At 48.8% G+C, this 21,412-nt stretch overlaps 2 protein-coding genes and 1 long non-coding RNA gene across 11 annotated transcripts in view; 1 reads left to right on the forward strand and 2 right to left on the reverse strand.

Moving 5' to 3' along the window:
• Positions 1-6: 6 nt before the first annotated feature.
• Positions 7-17,976, reverse strand: SPMIP6 (sperm microtubule inner protein 6). 2 transcript variants are annotated; one of them, XM_074330653.1, is made up of 7 exons: positions 10,753-14,685; positions 9,817-9,952; positions 7,550-7,662; positions 6,550-6,625; positions 6,093-6,324; positions 4,742-4,828; positions 7-130 (listed from the first exon to the last, which is right to left on the reverse strand). In XM_074330653.1, the coding sequence occupies exons 1-7, from the start codon at positions 10,852-10,854 to the stop codon at positions 7-9; spliced, it is 870 nt and encodes a 289-aa protein (XP_074186754.1). In that variant the 5' UTR covers positions 10,855-14,685. The 2 variants fall into 2 exon arrangements, with proteins under 2 accessions (XP_074186754.1, XP_019590105.2); XM_019734546.2 differs by lacking the exons at positions 7-130; positions 10,753-14,685 and adding exons at positions 3,930-4,285; positions 17,398-17,976.
• LOC141571147 (uncharacterized) overlaps positions 3,481-21,412 on the forward strand; it is a 37,072-nt gene continuing 19,140 nt past the window's right edge. The window contains exons 1-3 of one of the 2 annotated variants that reach the window (XR_012495833.1): positions 3,481-3,901; positions 5,535-5,656; positions 14,691-16,094. This is a non-coding gene — a long non-coding RNA (uncharacterized LOC141571147). Of the gene's footprint in view, positions 3,902-5,534; positions 5,657-14,690; positions 16,095-21,412 lie in introns of those variants that run through there. The other variant, XR_012495834.1, reaches the window with a different exon arrangement.
• The window catches only part of FAM219A (family with sequence similarity 219 member A), a 49,067-nt gene continuing 45,731 nt past the window's right edge, over positions 18,077-21,412 (reverse strand). For 4 of the 7 annotated variants that reach the window (XM_019734599.2, XM_019734593.2, XM_019734575.2 and 1 more), the window contains exon 6: positions 18,077-20,924. In XM_019734599.2, the coding sequence (XP_019590158.1) occupies positions 20,766-20,924 (159 nt within the window). In that variant the 3' untranslated portion in view covers positions 18,077-20,765. The remainder of the gene's footprint in view (positions 20,925-21,412) is intronic. The other 3 variants (XM_019734595.2, XM_019734584.2, XM_019734568.2) reach the window with 1 other exon arrangement.

Genomic DNA, 21,412 nt, shown 5'->3' on the forward strand with positions numbered 1-21,412 from the left:
CAGCCCTTAGTTAAGGAAGGAGCAGGCAGTGGGGCCACCTGACAAAGTCCATCTGAACCTGGCCTGCCAGAGTCTGGAAGGGGAAGAGAGAGTTGGAACTGACCTTCGCATTCCATAGTATTTCCATTTGCTGCAGCAAGAAAGAAGAGGTGTATACTTTGGAAAGGCTTGACAAGTGGCAAAGGTCAATCGGGACTTACCAGGACAATCTGTGTCTTACCCATCCTTTCTCAAGGGCCCTAATGCTTGCCAAAATTAGTCAGGACTCTAGTTGGGGAAAGGAGATGGCATGCATCCATTTTCATGGGGAAGAAACAAACATAGACAGGGTCAGGGAGCTGTCAGATCACACATGGGGACAGTTCAAGCTGAAGAGAAGGGAAGGGATCTGAAGATGGCCTGGTTTCCCAGAAATATGGTGGGAGAGGAGAGATAACCCAGTCAGCTCCTTGAGACCTTTAATAGGGCAGTGAGTTGGCTTCCCTGCCCCCAGAAGGGGAGAGAAGAGGAGGAACAGCTCAGGCATGGAATTTAATCTGGAGTCAGAAGCCAGATTAAACCTGGAGATTAGGGTTGGGGTCAGGAGCCTGGCTAAGGGGCCATGGTGGCTTCTCAGATCTTTTGCCCTCAAACTCCAACCTGCTCTTAAGCATTGTTCACCAAGTCCATTTCCCTGCCCACCTTCCTGTGCTGCTCCCAGCACCACATCTGTGGGCCAGCTACCACCTGGCTTTAGCTCTGCCATGCGCCCACCGTCCTGCTGCCCCTGCCCTAGTTGAGGCACTGTCTTCGCTCCCCTGTATTACTGCAACACTTCTATAGCCCTCCCAGTCTGCAACTTCTTTCCCCCAATGCCTTGTGCTTGTAACAACCATAGTGATCTTCCCAAAGAACTTTTGAGACCACATCTCTTCCTAGTTTAGAGAGCTGCTCATGACCCCCGTGATGAAGTTCAGAAGCATAAGCTTTGCAATTGAGTCTCAAGGCATGACATGGTCTCATCTACCTTTCTGATTCCATTTCCGGCCAGGCCTAGCCTATGACTACCAAGCTCATTCCTTCTGCAACCTAAATCCATCAGGTCACCTGCTTTAAGAGATTTCACCCACCTACCTTGGGCCAATGTCTCTCCCCAACCAACCAGCTCTCCAGGGATCAGACCTCCCCCCACCCGCTACATACATTCACTCTCACATACAGTATGCTAAACATCCAGATATGACTGCAGGGAAACTTAGACTTGGGGGGAGATGTGTGTCACAATCTGCTGCTCAAGACCACTGACCTTTCCTGTTTCAGCCCTCAGGGCAGAGTCCAACAAAGAAATAGCCCTAGCCAGGTACATACACAGACACACACACTGCCAGCCAGCTGGCTGCTGTAGCTAGGGAGAAGGAGAGAGCGAGACTGGCAAACAGTAATTAGTCTCCTCCCAGATGCCAGTGTCTGTTTCTAAGTCCCCCCCCCCAACTTCCCAGGAGATGCCAGAACTTTCAGGGTTTTCACCGCCCCTACCTCTCCCATGAAGATACCATCAAGAATGCCAGGTGCAGATCAGAATTTTGATCCTAGACGTCAATGTACAGCTCCCCACAATGCCCCCCTAAGGCACTCTCTCAGGGCCCCATTCTCTGTGCGCCCCTCCACCACTCCCTAAGTTGTCAGTTCCAGCTGGTCTGGAACAGCCTCTTATTCCCTTCCTCTCAACCCACACAACTTAGCTTGCACAACTCTCCACCCCACTATGAGTCCCCTTCCTGGAGATAGGCACAAGTTAGAAAAGCTTTCCTGGGAAATGCAGTTAGTAGCCTTTATCCGATGCCCTCAAGCTAAGCAGAACCCAAAGAAGGCCTTAGGTGGCCCAGGCCAAACCTGCTATACGTTTATATTCATTCATTCAAAACCACCACGGCCCCAATATGGGTACTAAGGGAATAAGGGCGGGAGGTCTGTATCTGAATAGGACCCCCTTCTTCTCAAAACTTTCATATTAAATCAGACCATCTCATGACCCCTGGAAGCATGGAGAGGGCACAAAGGTGACCTCAAAAGCCTTTCCCAGCACTTAAGTTCTGAGAATTTTAACTTTCTAGGATTCTAAGATTCTTTGATGAAAGACAGAAGCCCACAGACCTGGGCACCCACTCCATGCAGGCCCTGTGCTGGTCTCCCAAATGCCACCACAGCAGCCACCCTAACATTAATGCAGAAGAGGAGGCATAGCTATAGTACCCACTGTAAAGATGAGGAAACAGTGGCCCAAACAGAAAAAGGAAATTGCTTGAAGTCACCCAAGGAGCAAAGTTGCCTGAATCCAAACTCCCAGATTAACGCAACACAGCATAAGTTTTAGGAGATGGGGGGTAATAGTCTGACAGGCTGTCTGAATGCAGCAGAGGAGAGCTCTGTGGTCAAGAGACTGGGACAGGCTTCCATTAAAGTGGGTGTGGGCATGGTGAGGCCTGTTTCCCAAAGGGCTGGCGCTGCTGCTTGCTCCAGGAAGACTTCTTGAGGGTGGGACAGGGGCAACTTTAATGGCATCTGTTACCAGGGCTGTGGGGGAAGAACTGTGGTTCTGGTGTTAAGGGTGGCGCTAGAGATCCCTGTAATCTGCAGCATTTGCCATCCGACCAACCACAGGCTAATGCTGGCAGGTGGGGTCTGCCCTAGTCAAGCCTGTCTCCACTGAACACTCAAACTCAATCTTGTCTGCCAGTCCCTAGTCGGGTATGAGGGGGTGGGCCCGGCCTGGCCCAATTGAAGGGAGGCCATTCCAAGCTGAGTCGTTTGTCGAACACAATTCCCAGGGGAATGTGTGGAAATGTCAAAGGCAACTCGATACGGCCCATCTCCCGGTCACGCTCAGCGGCGGGGTCCGGGGGAATCGAGTGACTGCGCCTACAGCCTGGAAATACTCTACCCCCACCCCCGAGGCCCCGCCCAACAGCTACAAAATCCAAAGGGACAGACTGAGGTCAAGGGGCCTGTCTCCCATTGGAAACCGCGGCAACTCAGGTGTCCCCCCACTCAGCGGTATGAGCGAAAAGTTAAGGAAGTGTGCTCCCTCAAAAACTCCCCAAGGTCCTCCCGCTGGGCTCACTCACGGCAGTGACCCCAGAAGTGGGGGTGAATGGAGGCTCCTGCAGATATCCACGCTAGCCGGAGTTGAGCTGCTACTGCGCGGAGCGGAGAGCTGCCCAGCAGGGGACAGCTGAGGCCCTCCTCGGGTCCCGCCCTCTGGCTGCCCGGCCACGCCCGGGTCATTCGGTCTCGCCTGGGGAACTCCGAGTCCAGCCCAGCTCCTGGCGTCCGATCCCTCCTCCCACATTGTCACGAGGGCTTGAGGCCCCGCCCCTTGGCCCCCAGGTTCCTCCCATGCTCTGTGCCCAGCTCCGGGCATCTCAGGCCAGCCGCAAGCCGGGTACCTCCCGGCTCCGCCCCCGCCTTCAGGCCCGCCCCCGCTGGGCTGTTGCTTACCCTCCTGTGGGCGGGGCTCTGCTCTACGCCTACTGGGAAATGTAGTTCTGGAGAAAGGATCAGCTGTAGAAAGTTGAGGTTCGTACACCTCCACAGTGACTTTGGGGTGTGTATGAGAAAGAGCGAGCCGCAGGGTAAAGGAGCAGGGCTGGCCCTTGGGATTCCTTCCCCTCCAGATGTGACCAGGTGGAGCTGTCTTGGTATAACGCTCTCACTAGCTCTCCCATATGGAAAAAAGTTCCCCATATGGAAAAAGGGTAGCAGAATTCCAGGAGGATCTCAGCGGCTCAATATAGGGAACCACAATCAAGAACCACACGGAGGGATCTTGGTTTCACCACCAAGGAGTTCCAAGCTGTCGGTTTCCATCTGACCAGACCAGCAGTGTCCGAGGTCAGGGACTGAGAAGACCAGCTTCTGCAAGGTATTTTACAACGTCTCTTCCTCCCCCCCCCCCATTGGAAATGCCTGTGCTGGGAGGAGGTGGGTGTGCCCCGCCATACCCCTGCCCCAAGGAGGAGTTGGGTGCAAAAATACTGAAGATCCCAGAACACCCCGTCCCTTGCTCCCTGGAGGCATAGAAACAGCTTGTTTTGTAATTTAAAATTTCTTGGTCATGAAACCCTCCAAAATGGGGTAAATGAACTATGGGGTGAAAAGATTATTTATTGCTCAGCCCCCTTGGCCTAGCCAGCCCGGGCTCTACCAGCAGTGGTATTCAGGGTACGCCTCCGACACAAACTCAGGGTGGATGACATAGTTGTTTCTCTGGGGGCCACCAGTCTTCTTGAAGTGACTTGTGTCCCATCTGTGGGGAGAGATGAGCCAGCCCTTTTGGACCTTCATCTGTCTGATCCAAGCTCAATGCTCACCTTATCCCAACACTTTGCCCCTATTATTGACTCTCGGCTCTAACACTGACTTCCTGGACCTCAGGTTCTACCGTTAAGATTCTGATTCCCAATACCCTCTCCCTAATATTGACATCTCATCCTCTACTTCAAGCCTTGAACCTAACGCCCTGCTGATCCCTTAACTCTAGGCCTCGCTGCCAACCCTAACTCCTCAATGCAGGTCTCCAAGTCCTCATGGGGTCCGCCATTTCCATGCCAGTTTTCACATCCCCATGGCACTAGCGCCCCCTGGTGGCACCCTTCCAGTCAGTGCATCGCAGCTGACAGTTCCCACCCTAGTCCCCCGGTCCCCCGCCGCGCCAAGGGAACAGCCACCGGTGTGCATATGCTTTTGCCTGTGCCAGACTTACCTAAGGTTCGGACATGGGTAGTATGACGGCGGGGGAGTTAGAACAGCACATCGCATTCCGGGCCGGTGCTCGCAGGGCAATACACTCCTGGAGGAGGAAGCAGTAGGTAGGGAGGGGTTGGGCCTTTTGATTTCTCCCTACACCCTTACTCCCTAGCGCAGACCAGGACTCTGAGCAGCGCTTCAGGTGTCAGTCCTACAGCTCGGAGATCCTCCCCTGCGTCCTCCTAGCCCTTCAAGACCCCATAGAAGCATCGCCTCTGGGAAGACACCTGGAAGTCCTCCTCCCCTTAAGGCCTTGTTTCTGCTGCCCAGGCTGGGCCATGGGGCACCGATGGACTCTGGGAAGTGTCGGGCCCTAGTCGTTGAGGACCTGGGAGCCCCTGGATCCTCGCCATGGGATGGCAATTACTCCACATTACCGACGAGGCGAAGTTTCTGAGGCTCAGGCACTTTCTTGCTCTCCCCTAAGCCCTTGTAAGGGATAAGACCCTGTTTTGCAGAAGGAATCAGACTCTCTCTGCCTGGAGAGGGGCGGGAGGGATATCACCGCGGAGCTAGGGACAGGGTTCAGGAATACCCCCTGTACAGCTCTCTATACTGACGTGGAAACTAGAGTTTTCCCAGGCTGCCGGGTGCAGGGAGAAGGCTGCGCTACCTTCTGGGCTGCGGTTGAGCTCTCCGACCTCAGTTTTCTCAGCAGTAAACCTGTGAGACTACCTCTGGAGGTGGTGGGGGCTCGGAAAAGCCCAGGCCCCTTCAGTAATGCAGTCACCATTTCCTTGTTCACTTAGCACTCGGCAACGACCCTGCCAATTACCGACGGTGACCCAACATCCAAGAATAGAGCACACTTTTCTGAGAACACGCGGTATTCTGCAGACTAAAACCTGCGTCTCCAGGGCCGGGTGTCCAGGTAGGGGGTGGGGCGGGCGGGCGTGGGTAGGGGATACCACTAGTGTGCGGGGTTTCTTCCTTTTTTTTTTTTTTTTTGCGGGGTTTCTTCCTCAACAAAACCCTCAGTTGGGGCCTCCAGATCAGATACAGAAGCCAGGTTGACCTTGAGCCCAGTTGCGGAGGGACAGGATCGGAAATTTGGGGGAATCTTCTTGTAAGTTCTCCCACTTCAGTGGTAGGCTCAGGCCCGGGGGCCTGAGAGGGGGACAAGGCCCGGCCAAGTCAGGGGGCAGAGCGGCTGGAGGCGGGGGTGGGGAGTGTGGTCTGGTGTAGAGGTAGGTCAGGTCTAAAAGTGGTGTGGGATGGAGCGCGGGCTGCCCTGGTAGGGCTGGACTCCAGGGCCGGAGCTTCTTTGGGGGCGGGGCCCGGGTGAGCAGGGCGGGGGCCCTGCGAACCTTACAGTCGGCTGTACTGGGCACAGAGGCAGGTGGCGTTCCGTGCAGGGTGCCCCGGTGACGCAGTAGTCCATACCGCGCAGACAGTAGTGGCGGCCGGAGCAAGCGCTTTCATAACCTCGGAAGGGCAGGCGGCCGGGCAGCAGGTCCACGCACCCACATCGGGGCGCTATCTGCGGCAGCCGCTGGTTCCGTGACAGCGAGTTCAGCATGTTCACCACCACCTCACGCTCTGGGCCCGCAGGTCCCCAGCCCGGGAGACCCAGACAGAGAGTCACAAGAAAGGGGAAAGACGGGGTCAGTGACGGAGAGATGGAGACAAAAAGAGGGTCAGATAGAGAAAGGGTTACATCCTCTCCAGAGCCCTCTGGCTTCCTTTACTTCGTCCCCCAGCTCCCCATCCTACTCTCCTGGCCTCCCGCTACCCTTTCCCGTCCACTGCCCCACTATCTGTTACCGTAGGCATTGAGTCGCTCTGGCTTAGGAGGGTACTCCAAGGGCATTCCTCGAACTACTGTCTCCATCCCCGCCTCCTGGAAGTGGCACACACTACCTCAAGCTCCATTTGGGGGTTTCTCCCAGAACACCCAGACCAGTCCCAGGCCCCACCTTATCCCACCCTCCAGATGTTCCCCTCTTTCCCAGGCTCTGAGTGTGTGAGGTTGTCGCTGGGCAACACATTTACTTTGCCTATGTGGGGTGGGAAGAGGAGAGGGAAGGAGTGAAACTATTGGTGGCCCCTGGCCTCTGATAACCCAGCTTCAGGGTTTGCCTTTGATTTTACCCCTCTGTGTCTAGCTGACTCAGATCGGTGTCTCTCTAACGGGAGGTTTTCAATATTGTCTGCCTCAGAATCACCTGGGGAACTTGTGAAAAGTTCTGATTCTTGAGGAAGTTCTGATTCAAAAGATTCAGTCCACCTGAGGTCAGCCCCTGTTAAGAATCCCTGCTCTGGTCTAGGATCATCTTACATCCCCTTTTCTCTCAGGCCTGGGGCTTCTGTTGGACTCCTTCCTCTCTCCTTGGGAGACTCTCCTACATTTACCTACACTGCCTCTGGGTGGCCTTATTCTTCTTTTGTCCTTGCTTACATCACAAAGGAGGGGAGAGTGGAGCAAGCCGACTCAGCCTGTCACTGACTCCATGGGAAAGAGCCCAGTGGCTAGCTTCAGGAAGGTGGCACATCAAGAAATGCACATTAGCCATGTCCTCATAGAACGGGGCAGAGATTGGGACCCAGGTGACCCAGTCCCCAGAGACTGGGCCCCAGGGCCCCAGTACAGGCCCTGAGCTCCTTTGTCTCCTGAAAATACAAATCCCAGTTTCACAGAGAGAGCTCTGTAACATTGTTGATGGGAAAAGGATGAGGAACTAATGGTGAAACATCATCACAGTGGTTTGGGAGATAGAGGGGTGTGTGCCTCCCAGACCCCAGATGTACCAGGCAGAGTAGATACCTTAGGCAGCCGGGGAAAGCATGTGGTATATTTGTTCCAGCCAGTGCAGTTGTAAGGTCCCATCCTCCATGTGTTATACTGGTCATTGTACAAGCAGTTTGGGTTGCATTTGTCTGTTTGATCATAGGGGTGGAGACATAAGACAGTATATTATTCCTTACTCCACCCCTGGATCTGGGATCTCCAGCACAAAATTGGACGCTCACTGATAATCCCTCAGGCCAAAGCCCAGCCTGGCCCCACACTTGTCTTAAAGACACTGAGATGCAGCCCATTTCCCACCTAAAGCTTGCTCCTGAGTGGGGTCTGGATCCTTCGAGGGGATCACTTTCCATTCTGGCACCACCCTCTCTGAATCAGTCAACCTGGAAACAGGGCATCTTCCTAATTCTTCCCTCTTTCTCATCTTCCACACCCATTCTCCAAAATTTGCTTATTCTGCCTCCTTAAAAATCAGTTGAATCTATCTCCACTTCCAGTCCCCCATGATCTCACCCCTGTATCTCTGCAGTGCCTTAACCAGGAGACAATATAATGTCATGATCAATAGAATGGACTCTGCAGAAAGACTGCTTGTTTTCAGATATTAGCTGTATATAACCTTGACTGAGTTAATTTTACAGTGTCTCATTTTCCTCAATTTTAAAATGGGGTAATTATACTATCTACCTCCTAGGGTTGTTGTGCCATTTCAATGAATATATGTAAAATACTTAGAAACTTAGAAAACTATCATTATTATTATTAGCCTACTGGTCTCCCTGCCTCATCTTTGAAATCCTACAGTCCAGTCTCTAGATAGAAGCTGTGGCACTATTTCACAAATGAAAATCTTACCAAGACACTTCCCTACTTAAAATCCTCCAAACCCTCCCCCCCCCCCCAGTCACCTAAGTGTCCAACAAGGCCCTCTGGGATCCACTCCCCCAGCAGTCTGAAAGAACACACGTGAGAGGTATCAGGAAAGGAGATCTAGGAGCCCTAGAGGTATGTATATGAGGCAGGGTGTTGGGATTTGAAGTTCTGGATTGATGGGTTGGACACACTGAGTTTGAGATATTTGGGACATTCAAGTAAATATTTGGGACATCCATAGTCAGATGGAGAGTAGAATTCTGGTGAGAGGTCAAGGCTAGAAATAAAGACTTGGAGTTGTCAGTAATTAAAGACATGGGGTAGAGAAAAATGGTCTCAGGAGAGGAGTAATGAGAGAAGAGGCCTCAGATTAGCACTCTGAGGATACCACATTTCCAAGAATGGGGAGACTAGAGACCCAGGAAATTGAGGCATCAGAGAATCTGAGGAAGGAAGGATTCTAAGAAGTAGAGAGTGGTCAGATAGTGAAATGCATAGGGTTGGTCTCACAAGACAAAGATTGAAGAGTCTCATGGATGTGGTAGTTAAAACCATACAAGAAGGGGTAGCTGGTTAGCTCAGTTGGTTAGAGGACAGAGCTGGTAGCACCAAGGTTGCTGGTTCAATCCCCACATACAAGAGCAGTTGTGATGTTTGAGTGTAGGAGATACAGACCCCCAATTTCAACAAGATGAATATTTATCATCAATTAATTCAACAAATACTTATGAAACCTGGTGTTGTGAAGAAGACAAGACTCTCTGCTCTTTTGGAATGTACAGACAGACAGATCATAAACATCTAATCAAATGAGACAGATCATTTCTCGTAAGGAGTATAAGGAGTAAGGGAGTGAGGAAGTAGAAACAGTGAGTATAGACTATGTTTCTGAAAATCTTGGCTGTGAAAGGGAGGGACGGCAGAGAATTTTTAGGCGGGAAGAGATTCAAAAAGGCTTCCAGCTAGAGGGAAAAGAGGTGTGGTGGGGCCAAGGGATGCAGGAGGGATAGGGAATGTGATGGAAGAGGGTCACTAAGAAGTGGGAGGAGATGGCACTTGGAATACCCTGGGAAGGATTTGTTTGGAGGAGGTTAATACTCCATTTCTCTAGGAATAAGACCCATGCCTCTTCTAGTTCTTTGGCACTGACAAGGAGCTCCCAAAAGGCAGGGACTGAATCTCCTTCAGGGTCAGGGTCAGGGTAATGTCAGGTGGTTGGGAGTCAATCTGGAGTGGGGGTGGTTAGAGAAGCAGTCCAGGTCATGAGTGGGAATAAAACTTTATAGATAGATATATAGATATAGATATAGATAAAATGAACGTAGAGGTCAGGATCCAAGTTCGGGTCAGGTTGAGGGTCATTGTTGGGGTCACTGAATGGGATCAGAGTTGTGTGAGGGGTGAGGACCTACCTTCCTCTTGAGAGAGCCAGTATTTCTCAGGCAAGTAGGGGTGGCCTGGTATGGAACCCTTACAGCTGTAGTCCTGTACAGCACCTTTGAGCATCTTCTGCAGGGCTTCAGGGCGCCACATGCTCTGAGACAGGCCCTGGGCAAGAAGAGAGGGAAGGAAATAGCTAGTTGCACAGAGACTCCAGCATTGGGGTCCCATTGGACCTAGATCCGGCTCCTATTGAGAAGATCAGCCCAGGTGGGTCTCCCAACCCTCATCCCTATGCCAGAAGGATCCCCATGCCAGCCTTGTCCCCATCTGCATAGTTCTTTTGTTTGAATTACCCTTTCCTACATTCTTTCCATTCAAGGCTAGGGCTTAGAGCCAGGCATTTGCCTTCAGTCAAGAGTGGTTTTCTGATGTTTGCATTTATGTCGGTTTATTGACTGGGAGCTCTTTGAGGGCAGAGTTGGGAGCTCCTGTGCTTTTTCTTCCAGACTGTACACTACTTGGGAGTAGGGCCTGGGTCATCCTCAAAAAAGCAACAGGCCCCTGGTGTCACCTAGAGCCTCAGGAAAGGCTGGCTGCCCTGGCAGCTGGCTACCTGATGCAGGTGTTTTGGACAGGGAGGGATCTCTGGGAATCTGACACCTTGAAGGAGATGATAAATGGGACTGGACAGGTTCCTACTTTAAAAGCTAATTTGCTATCTCTGATCTGACCCTGATTCGCTGTGGCTTTGATCTTGATACCATTATTAGCCTTGACCCTGACACTCACTTTGCCCTAGTCCTCATCCTACCCTGACCTTCGTTCAGGCCCTGAGCCCCTCTGCTTTTTGGGGTTCACCTCATCTTATCCCATCACCCCTTGTTGGGCTAGATCTGTGGAATCCCAGATCAAGGCCTCCCTTTGGGGACACCTTGTCCTTAGCTGAGGGCAGAATGCCAAGTTACCTGTGGGCGCATACGTCTCTGTAGGCAGCTGCTATGAAAAGGCGGTTGGGACATAGGGGTGAGACACCCAGCAAAGTCAGACACCAGAAAGGATTTCCTCATAGTGGACAGCAAGGTGCAGGGATGGTGACATCACCACCCACATTTCCTCCTGAAGAGTAGAGGGTTCTCTTGGCTAGGAATGAGACCTTGCTGATTGTAGGGTCCCTACCAGCATGAAAACCCCTCAGCTGAGGGGCTTCTTGGATCCTCTGTGCCCAGCTGAGGTTTTGTTCTGTGGGCAGATCCTGCACAGTCATACTCCATGTGGGTGAAGGGTCCCCAGGACTTTACCCTCCCCTGAACTTTACACACACTCATACACACACACACACACACACACACACACATGTCCAGACATACACGTAGATCTATGTACCCAGATACACTCATAGACACACATACAGATGGACATCCATACATACACACTCAGATATACAGAGAGAGAGAGAGAGAGAGAGAGAGAGAGAGAGAGAGAGAGAGTCGTTCAGAAGAACTCACAGAGATCATCAATTTTTCTGTTAGAGGCTTTCCTCGGATGTCTGTCATCTTTGACTGCCTGCTCATGTTTATGAGTAGACTAAAAAAGCTTATTGGAGGCTTTGAGCTGTGGATGGGTTTTGTCAATCATGAGCATCGTCGTAGGATGATCTGGCCAGACTCTTTTTTGCAGACTCTGTCAGTATCTGTAGGTCTGTCCTCTTGGGCTGATCAGATCCTTCAGAGGAGACTCTTCAATCTTTGGCCTGAGGGTAGTGACCTGGCTGCCAGTGTTCTGAGAAACTAGTGGAGAAGAGGGACGCTGGGGGTTTTAGCATTCAGCATGTGGAGTTTCATCTGTTTTCAATATGGTGCCCTGCCCTCATCTGGGTCTGGTTTAGCCAGTCCTGAGATTCTCACCAAAAAATAAGCCTTCTGACTTTTGCAGAGATAGGGTGGGTAGTCACCCTACAGTATGGAGTAGGAGGGATTAGTATGTTTAACTGCTTCTTAAACGGCTTTCAAATCATCCTTGGTCCTGTTCCATCTTCAGTTCCAGAAAAGCCTGGTATTACTAATTCCTGAGCCTTGTGAAAATTCTGCAGTTTTAAGTTGAATTATGTCTTGTGTTTCCCACTGCTGGTTTTGGATTCAGCTTCCTCAGGTCTGCTAAGGCACTACTTATCTATCATACTTTCCAGCTTCCAAAATTTTGTTGCCATTGTCCCTTTTTTCTCACTATTCTTGTGAGTTATGTCTGAAATATCCATTTAGTGTAGTTTTAGAGGGTTTTAGGAGGAGTCAAAACACGTGTTCAATTTTAACCAGAAGAATTATCGTTCTTTATATATTCTACATACTAATCCTTTGTCAGTTACATGTTACAAATATCTTCTCTCAGCTTGTGGCTTGTAGCTTCCTTTTTTCTATGGTGTCTTTTGATGAACAGAAGTTCTTAATTTTTTTTTTTAATTTTTACTGGGGAATGTTGGGGAACAGTGTGTTTTTCCAGGGCCCTCAGCTCCAAATCCAGTCATCGTTTTCAATCTTTAGTTGCAGGGGGCGCAGTCCACCATTCCATGTGGGAATTGAACCAGCAACCTTGTTGTTGAGAGCTCGGGCTCTAAACAACTGAGCCATCCAGATGCCCCTCTGGAAGCTCAGCGGCAGCTTGTTGCCTTCAATGTAGTTGTAGAGGGTGCAGCTCACTGGCCCTTGTGGGAATCAAACTGGCAACCCTGTTGTTCAGAGCTCGCGCTCTAACCAAGTGAGCCATCTGGCCGCCCCCAGAAATTCTTAATTTTAACACAGTTGAATTTATTAATCTCTTATGTAGTGCTTTTGTGACTTGTTTAAGAAATCCATTCACATTCTAAGATGATGAAGACAATGTCCTATATTTTCTTCTAAAAGCTGTACAGTTTTACTGTCCTTATTTAAGTCTTTAATCTGTCGGGTATTGCTTTTGGGGTTTGGTGTGACTTAGGGATCAACTTCATTTTTATCCATATGGATAACCAATTATTCCATTGAGTAATCTGTCTTCCCCCACAGATTTGTAATGCCACCCAAGCCTAATATATCTTTTCCCATAGCTTTACTTACAATCACCTGTTGTATGTTTTCATATATGTGTGGCTTGATTTCTGATCTATTTTATTCCATTAATCAGTTTGTCTATGCCTACAGTAATACTAAGCTTTATGCATTTCTGCAGCTTGGTAATGAATATTAATATCTGATTGGGCAAGTCTCCTTCTTCTTTAGGTGTGTTTTAGCTATTTCTTGAGTCTCTGTTCTTCTCCATAGATTTTAGAAAGAGTTTGTCAAATTCTTCAAAAAATCTTTAAATTTTAATCAGAATTGCATTGACTATTTTTGTGACTCTTCCTATCCAGAAGCATGTTATACCTCTCCATTTATTTAAATATTTTTAAAAAAAATTTTTAAATACTTTTATTTATTTAAGTGTCTTTTTCCAGGACCCGTCAGCTCCAAGTCACATAGTTGTTTCAATCTAGTTGTGGAGGGCGCAGCTCACAGTGGCCCATGTGGGCATCGAACCGGCAACCTTGTTGATAAAAACACGGTGCTCTAACCAACTGAACTAACCGGCTGCCCCCATTTAAGTATTTTTAAAGTATTCAAAGTTTTATAATATTATTCATAGTTTTGCCACATTGTTAGATTTATTTACACTTACCTTTACATTTTGTTGCTAGAATTATACATATATATAAATTATGCTTTCTAAATATTTGTTGTTGATATAAAGAAATGTGATTGACTATTTATCTTATATTCATTGAAGTTTCTAAATTCTCTTATTCTGTTAATTTGTAGATTCTATATATACAACTGTATAATCTGTGGATAAGTTTTTTTATTCCTTTCCTATCCTTGCATCTTACATGATAATCTTTTTCAATATACAATTTACATTATATTGTTTTCCAATATTTTGGTTCTTTTTCTAAATTTTAGAAATTAAAAATCATTGTAATTATTTTCTGTAGACAATGTTTGCTTAAATTTATCTCATATTTGCCAATTGCTTAGCTCACTGTTCCTTCTTGCAGTGCAGACATTCTTTTTGTGATCATCTACTTTCTCTCTAAAGTACATCCTTTACAAGTTTCTTTATTATAGGTGTGATGGTAGTAAACATTTTAGTTTTTGTTTGCCTGTAAATGTTTTTATCTTGCTTTTTTATCTTTATTTTGTTCTTGAAAGGAACTGAAAACAATTTCTCTCTGCCTGTTTTTAATGTCATCTCTTAAGCTGGTGTTATGTAGTTTCACTGTGAAGTACCTAAGTATGGAATTCCTTCTATTTATTCTGTACCTGTGGATTCATTTCTTTCATTTGTTTTGGAAAATTCAGATCCTTTTTGTCTTCAGATAATGCCTGTTCTCCTTTTTGCTCTTTCGTTTGGGGACTCCAACTAGATGTGTGTGGGACCATCTCTTTCTATCTTTCCTATTGCTTAATGTTTCTTTCATATATTCTATCTCTTTGTCTCTCTGTGCTGCATTCTGGGAAATTTCTTTCATTCTTTCATTTCACTGACACTCTTAAGCTGTGTCTAGTCTGTTGTTTAGCCCATCTACTATCCCAATATGAATATTTGGTTTTAACACATATAATTTTCATTTCTAAAATACCTGTTCAGTTCTTTTTTACATTTGTCTGGTATTTTAAAAGTATTATAATCTCTTGTTGTTTTCTCATTTTGGTGATTTCAAATTTTTTTAGTTCATAATAATTATTTTGTATTCTTTAGCTGTTAATTCCAATATCTGAAGTCCTTGGAGGTTTAAGTCTGTTCTTTGTTGTTTCTGCTGACTGTCATGTGGTGGTTTGTTTTCTTATATCTCTTGTTGTGAGTTCAGATTTGATTGACCTTACTCTGTCTGCAGGATGGCTGGAAACCTACGCTGAGGACACTTTTCACCATGGAAGACATACCTTCATCGCGTGCGCACTGGGGGGCTGGGAGCCAGGGATCACTGAACTTTGTGGTTCAGTTTGGAATTGACAGGGTTAGTTCTTCTATCTTTCAACTAACTTAAGGCTTAAACTCCTACTTTTAGTGTTGATATTGGCATTTTTCTTCCGGGCAATCCTGTCTTCTAAGTATACTTACCACTCACCTCCATGAGAGTCCAAGACAAAATAAAAATTATTTTTTATGCAGGACCTTGTTGATATGAAGTAGGAGGGCCCTTCATAGTTTCTAGACCACCATACTGCCAGAAGCAGAAGCCTTTCCTTCATTCTTAATCCCACTTCTATCTGGCTTTCACGCCTCTCTACTCACTGAAGCTGTCTGGCCAGGTTAAAGGTTACTCTAAGAGGTTCATTTCTGTGCCAAACAACATTTGACTATGTGCCTATCACTCTATCTCCTCTTATAGCTCTTCTTCCTTAACCTACCCCTTTAAATATTAATATTCTCCGAAGTTCTGTCATTTGCCATTTTCTTACTCTTCCTTGGCAATCTCATTCACTATGACTTCAGCTACCACCTATATGTTGCTGATTTTAAAATCTGCTCATATAGCTATAGCCCAGACTCCTTTCCTTTGCTTCAGCTAAGTTTATCCAACTACCCACCAGACATCTTTTCCTGGAAGTCCTTGGATACTTTTGTCCCCAAATGAACTCCAAATATTTCTCTGTAACCTGCAGTTCCAAATATCAGTTGGTCGTCCTACCATTCCTCCAGTTGCCAGAGCCCAAAACCCAGGAGTCATCCTAATTTCTCCCCTCTTCTTTATATCTACATCGTGATGAAGATTTGTTGATCTGCTTCTTAAAATTATCTCCTACTGAGTGTGGAAAAGCAGGCAGGCACTATCATATTTTGCTGGTGGGCAAGTAAATTATTACAAACCTTATTATAGCCACTTGAAGTGTATATCAAAAGTTTTTAAAATATGCATGTCCTTTCTCCTAACAATTTCAATTTCATGTCTAGGAATTTATCCTAAGGGAATAGTTGATGTATACAAAGATATATACCTATGTACAAGAATGATTATACTAGCAAACTTTTATAAATAATCTAAATTTCCAATAATATAACATTCCTTAAATACATTTTGGTACATTCATAAAATACTATAGTCATTAAAATTACATTATAAAATATTTTTGACACAGGAAAATGTACCTGATATATGAATGTACCTGGTTGTATGAAAAAAGCAAGATTCAAAATATTAGTATATAATGACACCATTTTCATAAAAAATATTTGCTTCCTAAAAGGGCATATAATAATAAATTAACATTAACTATTTTGGGTAGTAAGATTATAGTCCTTTTTCCTTTGTGCTTCTCTGAGTGATTCCTATTTTCTGCATTGAGTATATATTTATTTTGTAATTACAAAATATTTTACATTCTCTCCTATTCAACAAATTCCCTTTTTCACTGCCAAAGTCTTTCCTTATCTCCCGCCCACATCCTCCTCCTTCATCCTTTACCATCTCATTGGGCTTCCTGCCCTCAGCCCCAGTTCCTCCAATCTCCTGCCACAGTGGTCAGAGAGGCATAACTCACAATCCAATCATGACACTCCTAGGTTAAAAATCCTGGGGCATTATATCCTCGATTCTCAACACAGTCTGAGATCCTTCATGGTCTGCAAGCTCCCCTCTTCCCACAGGGCTAGTCTATTCCCCTGCTATAGCAGTTCTCAGTTCTCCACGGGTCTCTGCCCCCAAGCTGCCCTTTCTCATGACTCTATTCCGCTGGAAGCCTCCTTTCTCCTGGATCCCTTAGTAGACCTGCCCTTCACGTCCTAAGAATGTGCTCCCCTTTCTGCTCTTGTACCAGCACATGCCTCTGCTGGTGCATGGTCCACACTGGGCAATCCTACTTTGTTCACTTGTTTATTGAGAGCTCCTCAAAGGCAGGGCCTGGCCCTTCATTCTTGTATTTGCATTGTGCTTGGCACATGTAGATACACAGCAAAGTTTGTTGGATGGTACACACAGATAAATTCCCTTAGGCAGTCACAATTAGACTTCACAGGTCTTCTCTCTATTTAGTGAAAGTTGCACAGACCCACTTGGCCACCTGTCTTCAAGTACAGACACACAAATACAAGGAGGCTGTGAGACACATGCATAAAAACATGCTTATTGGACATTTTCTGGGTTGTCCTACAGGCAGCCCTAGGGCTTTTGCACTTTCTGACCACTCTGCTTGGAACCCTGTTCTTTCAGTTCCTCACATGGCTAGTTCGCTCTCATCTAGGTCTTCTACGGCCTCTCTATTTAAGTATTAATAGCTCTCCCTGGTTGCTGTCCATTTCCATCACCCTGTTTATTTCCTTTATTGCATTTTGAATAATTTATAAAACTCTTGTTTATTTCTTATTATCTATATCTTCCCACCTCCTACCCTGGTGGAGTAGGGCACCATGAAGGCAGGATCTTGTACGTGTATATTATTATAAATTCCACACTTAGGCAAATGAGTAACACACACACACACACACACCTACAAATAAGTATAAACACATAATGATAACCACACACTGCCAGTCTCCAGATGAGATACACAGGGCCATACACTCTGGCTTGCCCCTGCCCACCTCCCCCAACCTCCACTTACCCGGGTCACAAACTTGTTGGCTTCCCAGGCCCTCAGAGGCGGGTCCCTATAGACCTCCTTGATGGAGGTAGGAGCCTTGTAGGAGTCACTGTAGGTGCTGATGGGGGTCCTGGTCTTACGGGAGAAGAGGAACATAGTGGGGTCGAAGGGATGCCGTGGTGGGCGCTACCTACCAAGGGCTCCTGCGAAATATTAGTGACCACCCCCTTTCCCAGATCGTCCACAGCTCCAGCCTGGCAGGTGCCTTAGCAGCTGTGACCCCCTCCTGTGGAGGATCTCTCAACTTCCTTCCGTCACAGCCTTCCTGCTCCTACCCCACCCTGTTTCCCCCTCCAGGATGGGCACTGCCCATTATGATATCACCTGGCTCAGTCCCATGCCTGGGGACGTGCGGAGGTCCAATTCTCTCTTTACCTCCAGCCTCTTCCTCCCTCAAGCTTCTCAAAAGAGCCCAATTTCCAAGATTTCAGAGGGGCCTTGGAGATCTTCCAGGCCAAGAGTCTCACTCTGATGAAGAGAAATGGAGGTTCAGTGACTCACTGAGGGTCACGCAGAAGGTCATGGCAGGCTGGCATGGGAACCCACGTGTGGAGGCAGAGTGAAATGTGCGTGCAGATGATCAGTTTCCTCCTCTTCCCAGCCCCTTGCCCACACCCCAGGTAGGGAACTGAGAGGCTGGCTTGTTTGATGCTTTTAATATCATTATATGTGTTACACGATACACAACCAAGGATGATGGTCAATACTGCAATGGAAATGTTAAAAAATATATTATACACGGCTCATGTCTTCCACACACCTTCCTGTAAATAAATTAGTGAGCACGGAGAAACCTGGCTGGGTGGCAGCCAGAGCTGAGGGTAGAGGGAGTGTTAAGGCAGTATCTACAAGGGGGAAGGGTGACAGGGGCAAGCTAAGGCCTCGATTCCTCCCCTCCAGCCTCCCAGACAGGGAAGGTGCTAGCTGCCAGCTTCCCACCTCTGTGCACCACTTGTACACTGCCTCACTCAGAAGCACTTGCCTGCCAGTTAACTAGGTATATCCAGTGGGAAGGGAGCTTTTCCCTGGTTCCTCAGGGCCAGAGGGGTTCAGCAGATGGCCAGAGTCACACAGCACGTCAGCAGCAAGGTAGCAGTCTAAATGAGCCCTGATGGGGTCCTGTCTGGAAAAGAGGAGATACCCATGTTCTCGAAGGGTGAGTCATGAGAGCTGAGTGTGGTAACAGTAGTAGTAGGCTTGGCTCGGGCCCAGATGACAGGGTGTAGGGATCTAACCACAGTGGGAGAAATGGGCTCAGATGGGGGCCAGTATGGGCCTTGTGGGCCGTGCAGGTGCCTTCTCTGTCGTGACTCCCTTTGGCATTTTCTTATCATCTAACCAGGATCCCTGCACTAGAGGAGGTAGGGGTGGGTTGGAGGAAAGAGGGTAGAGACCTGCACCTCAACCCTTCGGTGTTGGCAGCCCCTGGGTGTGGTGCAGGGAGAGCTGCTACCCTTCCTAAGCTAGCAGCCTTACTCTCTCCTCTCAGTACCCTCTCCCCCTCCCAGCACCCGCCTCTCAGGAATGGCGTCCAGGGAGTGGGCTGTGGGTGTCCTTCACATGCCTGCAGCATATGAATGGTATATGAGTGGATACACCAGCATGTGTGGGGTGTCAGATGGAGGAAAGGGGGCAGTGTCCACTTTGGACCTGGGGTGTGGGGTTTGTGGGGCATAGACCCGAGCAGTCTCCGTGTTTTGGTTTTTCTTTACATAGGTTGGGTCTATATTGCCCAGTGCCAAGGGAGGGCCTTGGTCACCTCCTTCCTCTTGATTCTCATCCTCAGTTTTTCTGGCACCACCCCCTTCACCAGCAACAGCAGCAGAAGCAGCAGTACACACATTCTGACTCAGACACCCCATACAGCTACATACACAGTAGATACACACACACACACACACACACACACACACACACACACACATTCCTAAGTAGATCTGCATGCACTCAGACATACACAGGTCCCATAGGAACTTCCCCCTCTCTTTTCCACCCAGACATACAACTCAGGAGCCTCCTAAGTGCACTCAGACACACAGAGACCTCCCTATACACCTCCACAAAAATTCCTATAAGGAAATTCCTTCCATTTGAAAGGACCTTAAAAATCACTGCCAAAGCTGCTCATTTCACAGTTGAGGAGACTGACCCCAGAGAATGCAAGTGGCTTGTTGACGACCACAGGGCGAGTGCCAGAGCTAGAACTAAAACCAGGCTTGTGACTCCCAGGCCGGGCTCTCAGTGCACCGCATTGCTGAACAGCCCCCCACACTGCTAAGAGGCCACACAGGCACCTCCCCACCATCTAGGACAGAAACAGACATCTGGAGAGGCAGACACACAGACACACACCCTGACGTCTCCAGGCATACACACAACACACGCTGCCAAACTCTCCCTCCCATATGCAGGCAGCCACTGTATTCTCCTAAGCTTGCTTCCTGAAAGATTCTTACTGAGAAGCAGCATCCAGAATCTTGGGCTGGAGTGAGATGGGAATGGGGCATTCAAGGCCAGCCTTACCTCCTGCTTCCAACCCGAGACAGAGACCAATGAACAGAAGCATTGGGGGCGGGGGGAGGGGCTTGGCAGATAGATGCATTAGTTAGGGGTGGGTGAAAACAGAGCATATCACCCCAAACTCTGGCCTGTCTCTAAGGCCCACCTTACCCTCAACCCAGAGAGCAATGAAGGGTGTGAGTGGGGCAAAGAGGAGGGAGAAGGCAGTGATCCGATGGGTGGAGGGCACTATCCCACTGGCTAGCTTTGCCAGGCTTCCCATCTGGAGATGAGGGGAGAAACGCAGATAGGTACATGGGCCGGCATGGGGCACGTGGAGGGGGCTCCAGGTGCTGGGCCCTGCCCCCACTGCCCTGGGCCTTTCTCCTTCTGAGCCCCTTTCCTTGTCGGGCTGGGGCTGGGGGTGTTCATGGCTTCGCTGGGGTGGGGCCAACCCCCTGGCTTTGTGATCCCTCCCCCTACTCATTACTATTGGCCTACTTGCCATCCAGTCCCCCACTCCCCACCAGACTGCAGCTTTGGGGAGGGGAGCAGGGTGCTGGGCGAGGTCCCCCAAGTAACTGAACAAACAGCCCCCACCCCTTCTCAGCCCCCAGGGTGGAGAGAGACCCGGTTTTGGTTTCTCCGGCTCCATGAACACACAGAGGTACACGTCCTACCATAGGAGGAAGCAATGACTGTTACGAGGTTGGCGGCTGTAGGGGGCGCAGGGCCAGGGGCAGGCAGATGAGCTGGGGAGGGGTCGGCCCCTGCCCTGTCCGACCTGGCCCGCAATGGCCCGGCTCCAGCTGCCGCAGCAACCCCGCCCGCTACTGAATGTGGCAGGCAGTGGAGGACGTGGCCTGGCAGCACATGCAGGTGGGGTTCACGGACTTGGGGGGGATGAGGTCCAGGTCCTCGTCATCGGGGATCTCATCTAACCGGTAGCCGTCCTTCAGCAGCTGGATGTTCAAATCTTGGTTGATCTGCTGTAGACAAAGGGGAGTGAGGTCAGGCTCAGGCCAATCCAGAGGCAGCTGCCACGGCCCTGCTGCACCCCCACTTCTTCCTTGCCTAGACCTGCTCCATCCCCGAAACCCCAGAGGGGTCTCTCTGAAACCCCTGGCTTCATCTCTACTCAGTTTCAGCCTCACCTTCCTTATGGGCACTTCCTTGTGAGGACCCGCCCACTACAAATCCCACCCCATTCTAAGGGCAACTGCCCACCTCAGTCTTGCCTCTGTTTGGGCCCTGCCCCTATTTCAGGCCCTCCCTCATAAGGTGTCACCTGTTTTTCACACCCCATTCTACTTAAGAGTCTTGTGCCAACTGGGGGCTCAAGCCCTGCCTCTAACCCAGGGCGTCGCTAACCCTGGGCTCCCCGAACTTGAGGCCAGGGTCTAACTGCCTCACCTTTCTTTCAGACTCATCCTAGCCTAGGCCCTGCCCCATTTTAGTTTCTGCGCCCACAGCCGCT

Source organism: Rhinolophus sinicus, linkage group LG04, assembly GCF_036562045.2.
Source record: "Rhinolophus sinicus isolate RSC01 linkage group LG04, ASM3656204v1, whole genome shotgun sequence".
NCBI lineage: Eukaryota > Metazoa > Chordata > Mammalia > Chiroptera > Rhinolophidae > Rhinolophus > Rhinolophus sinicus.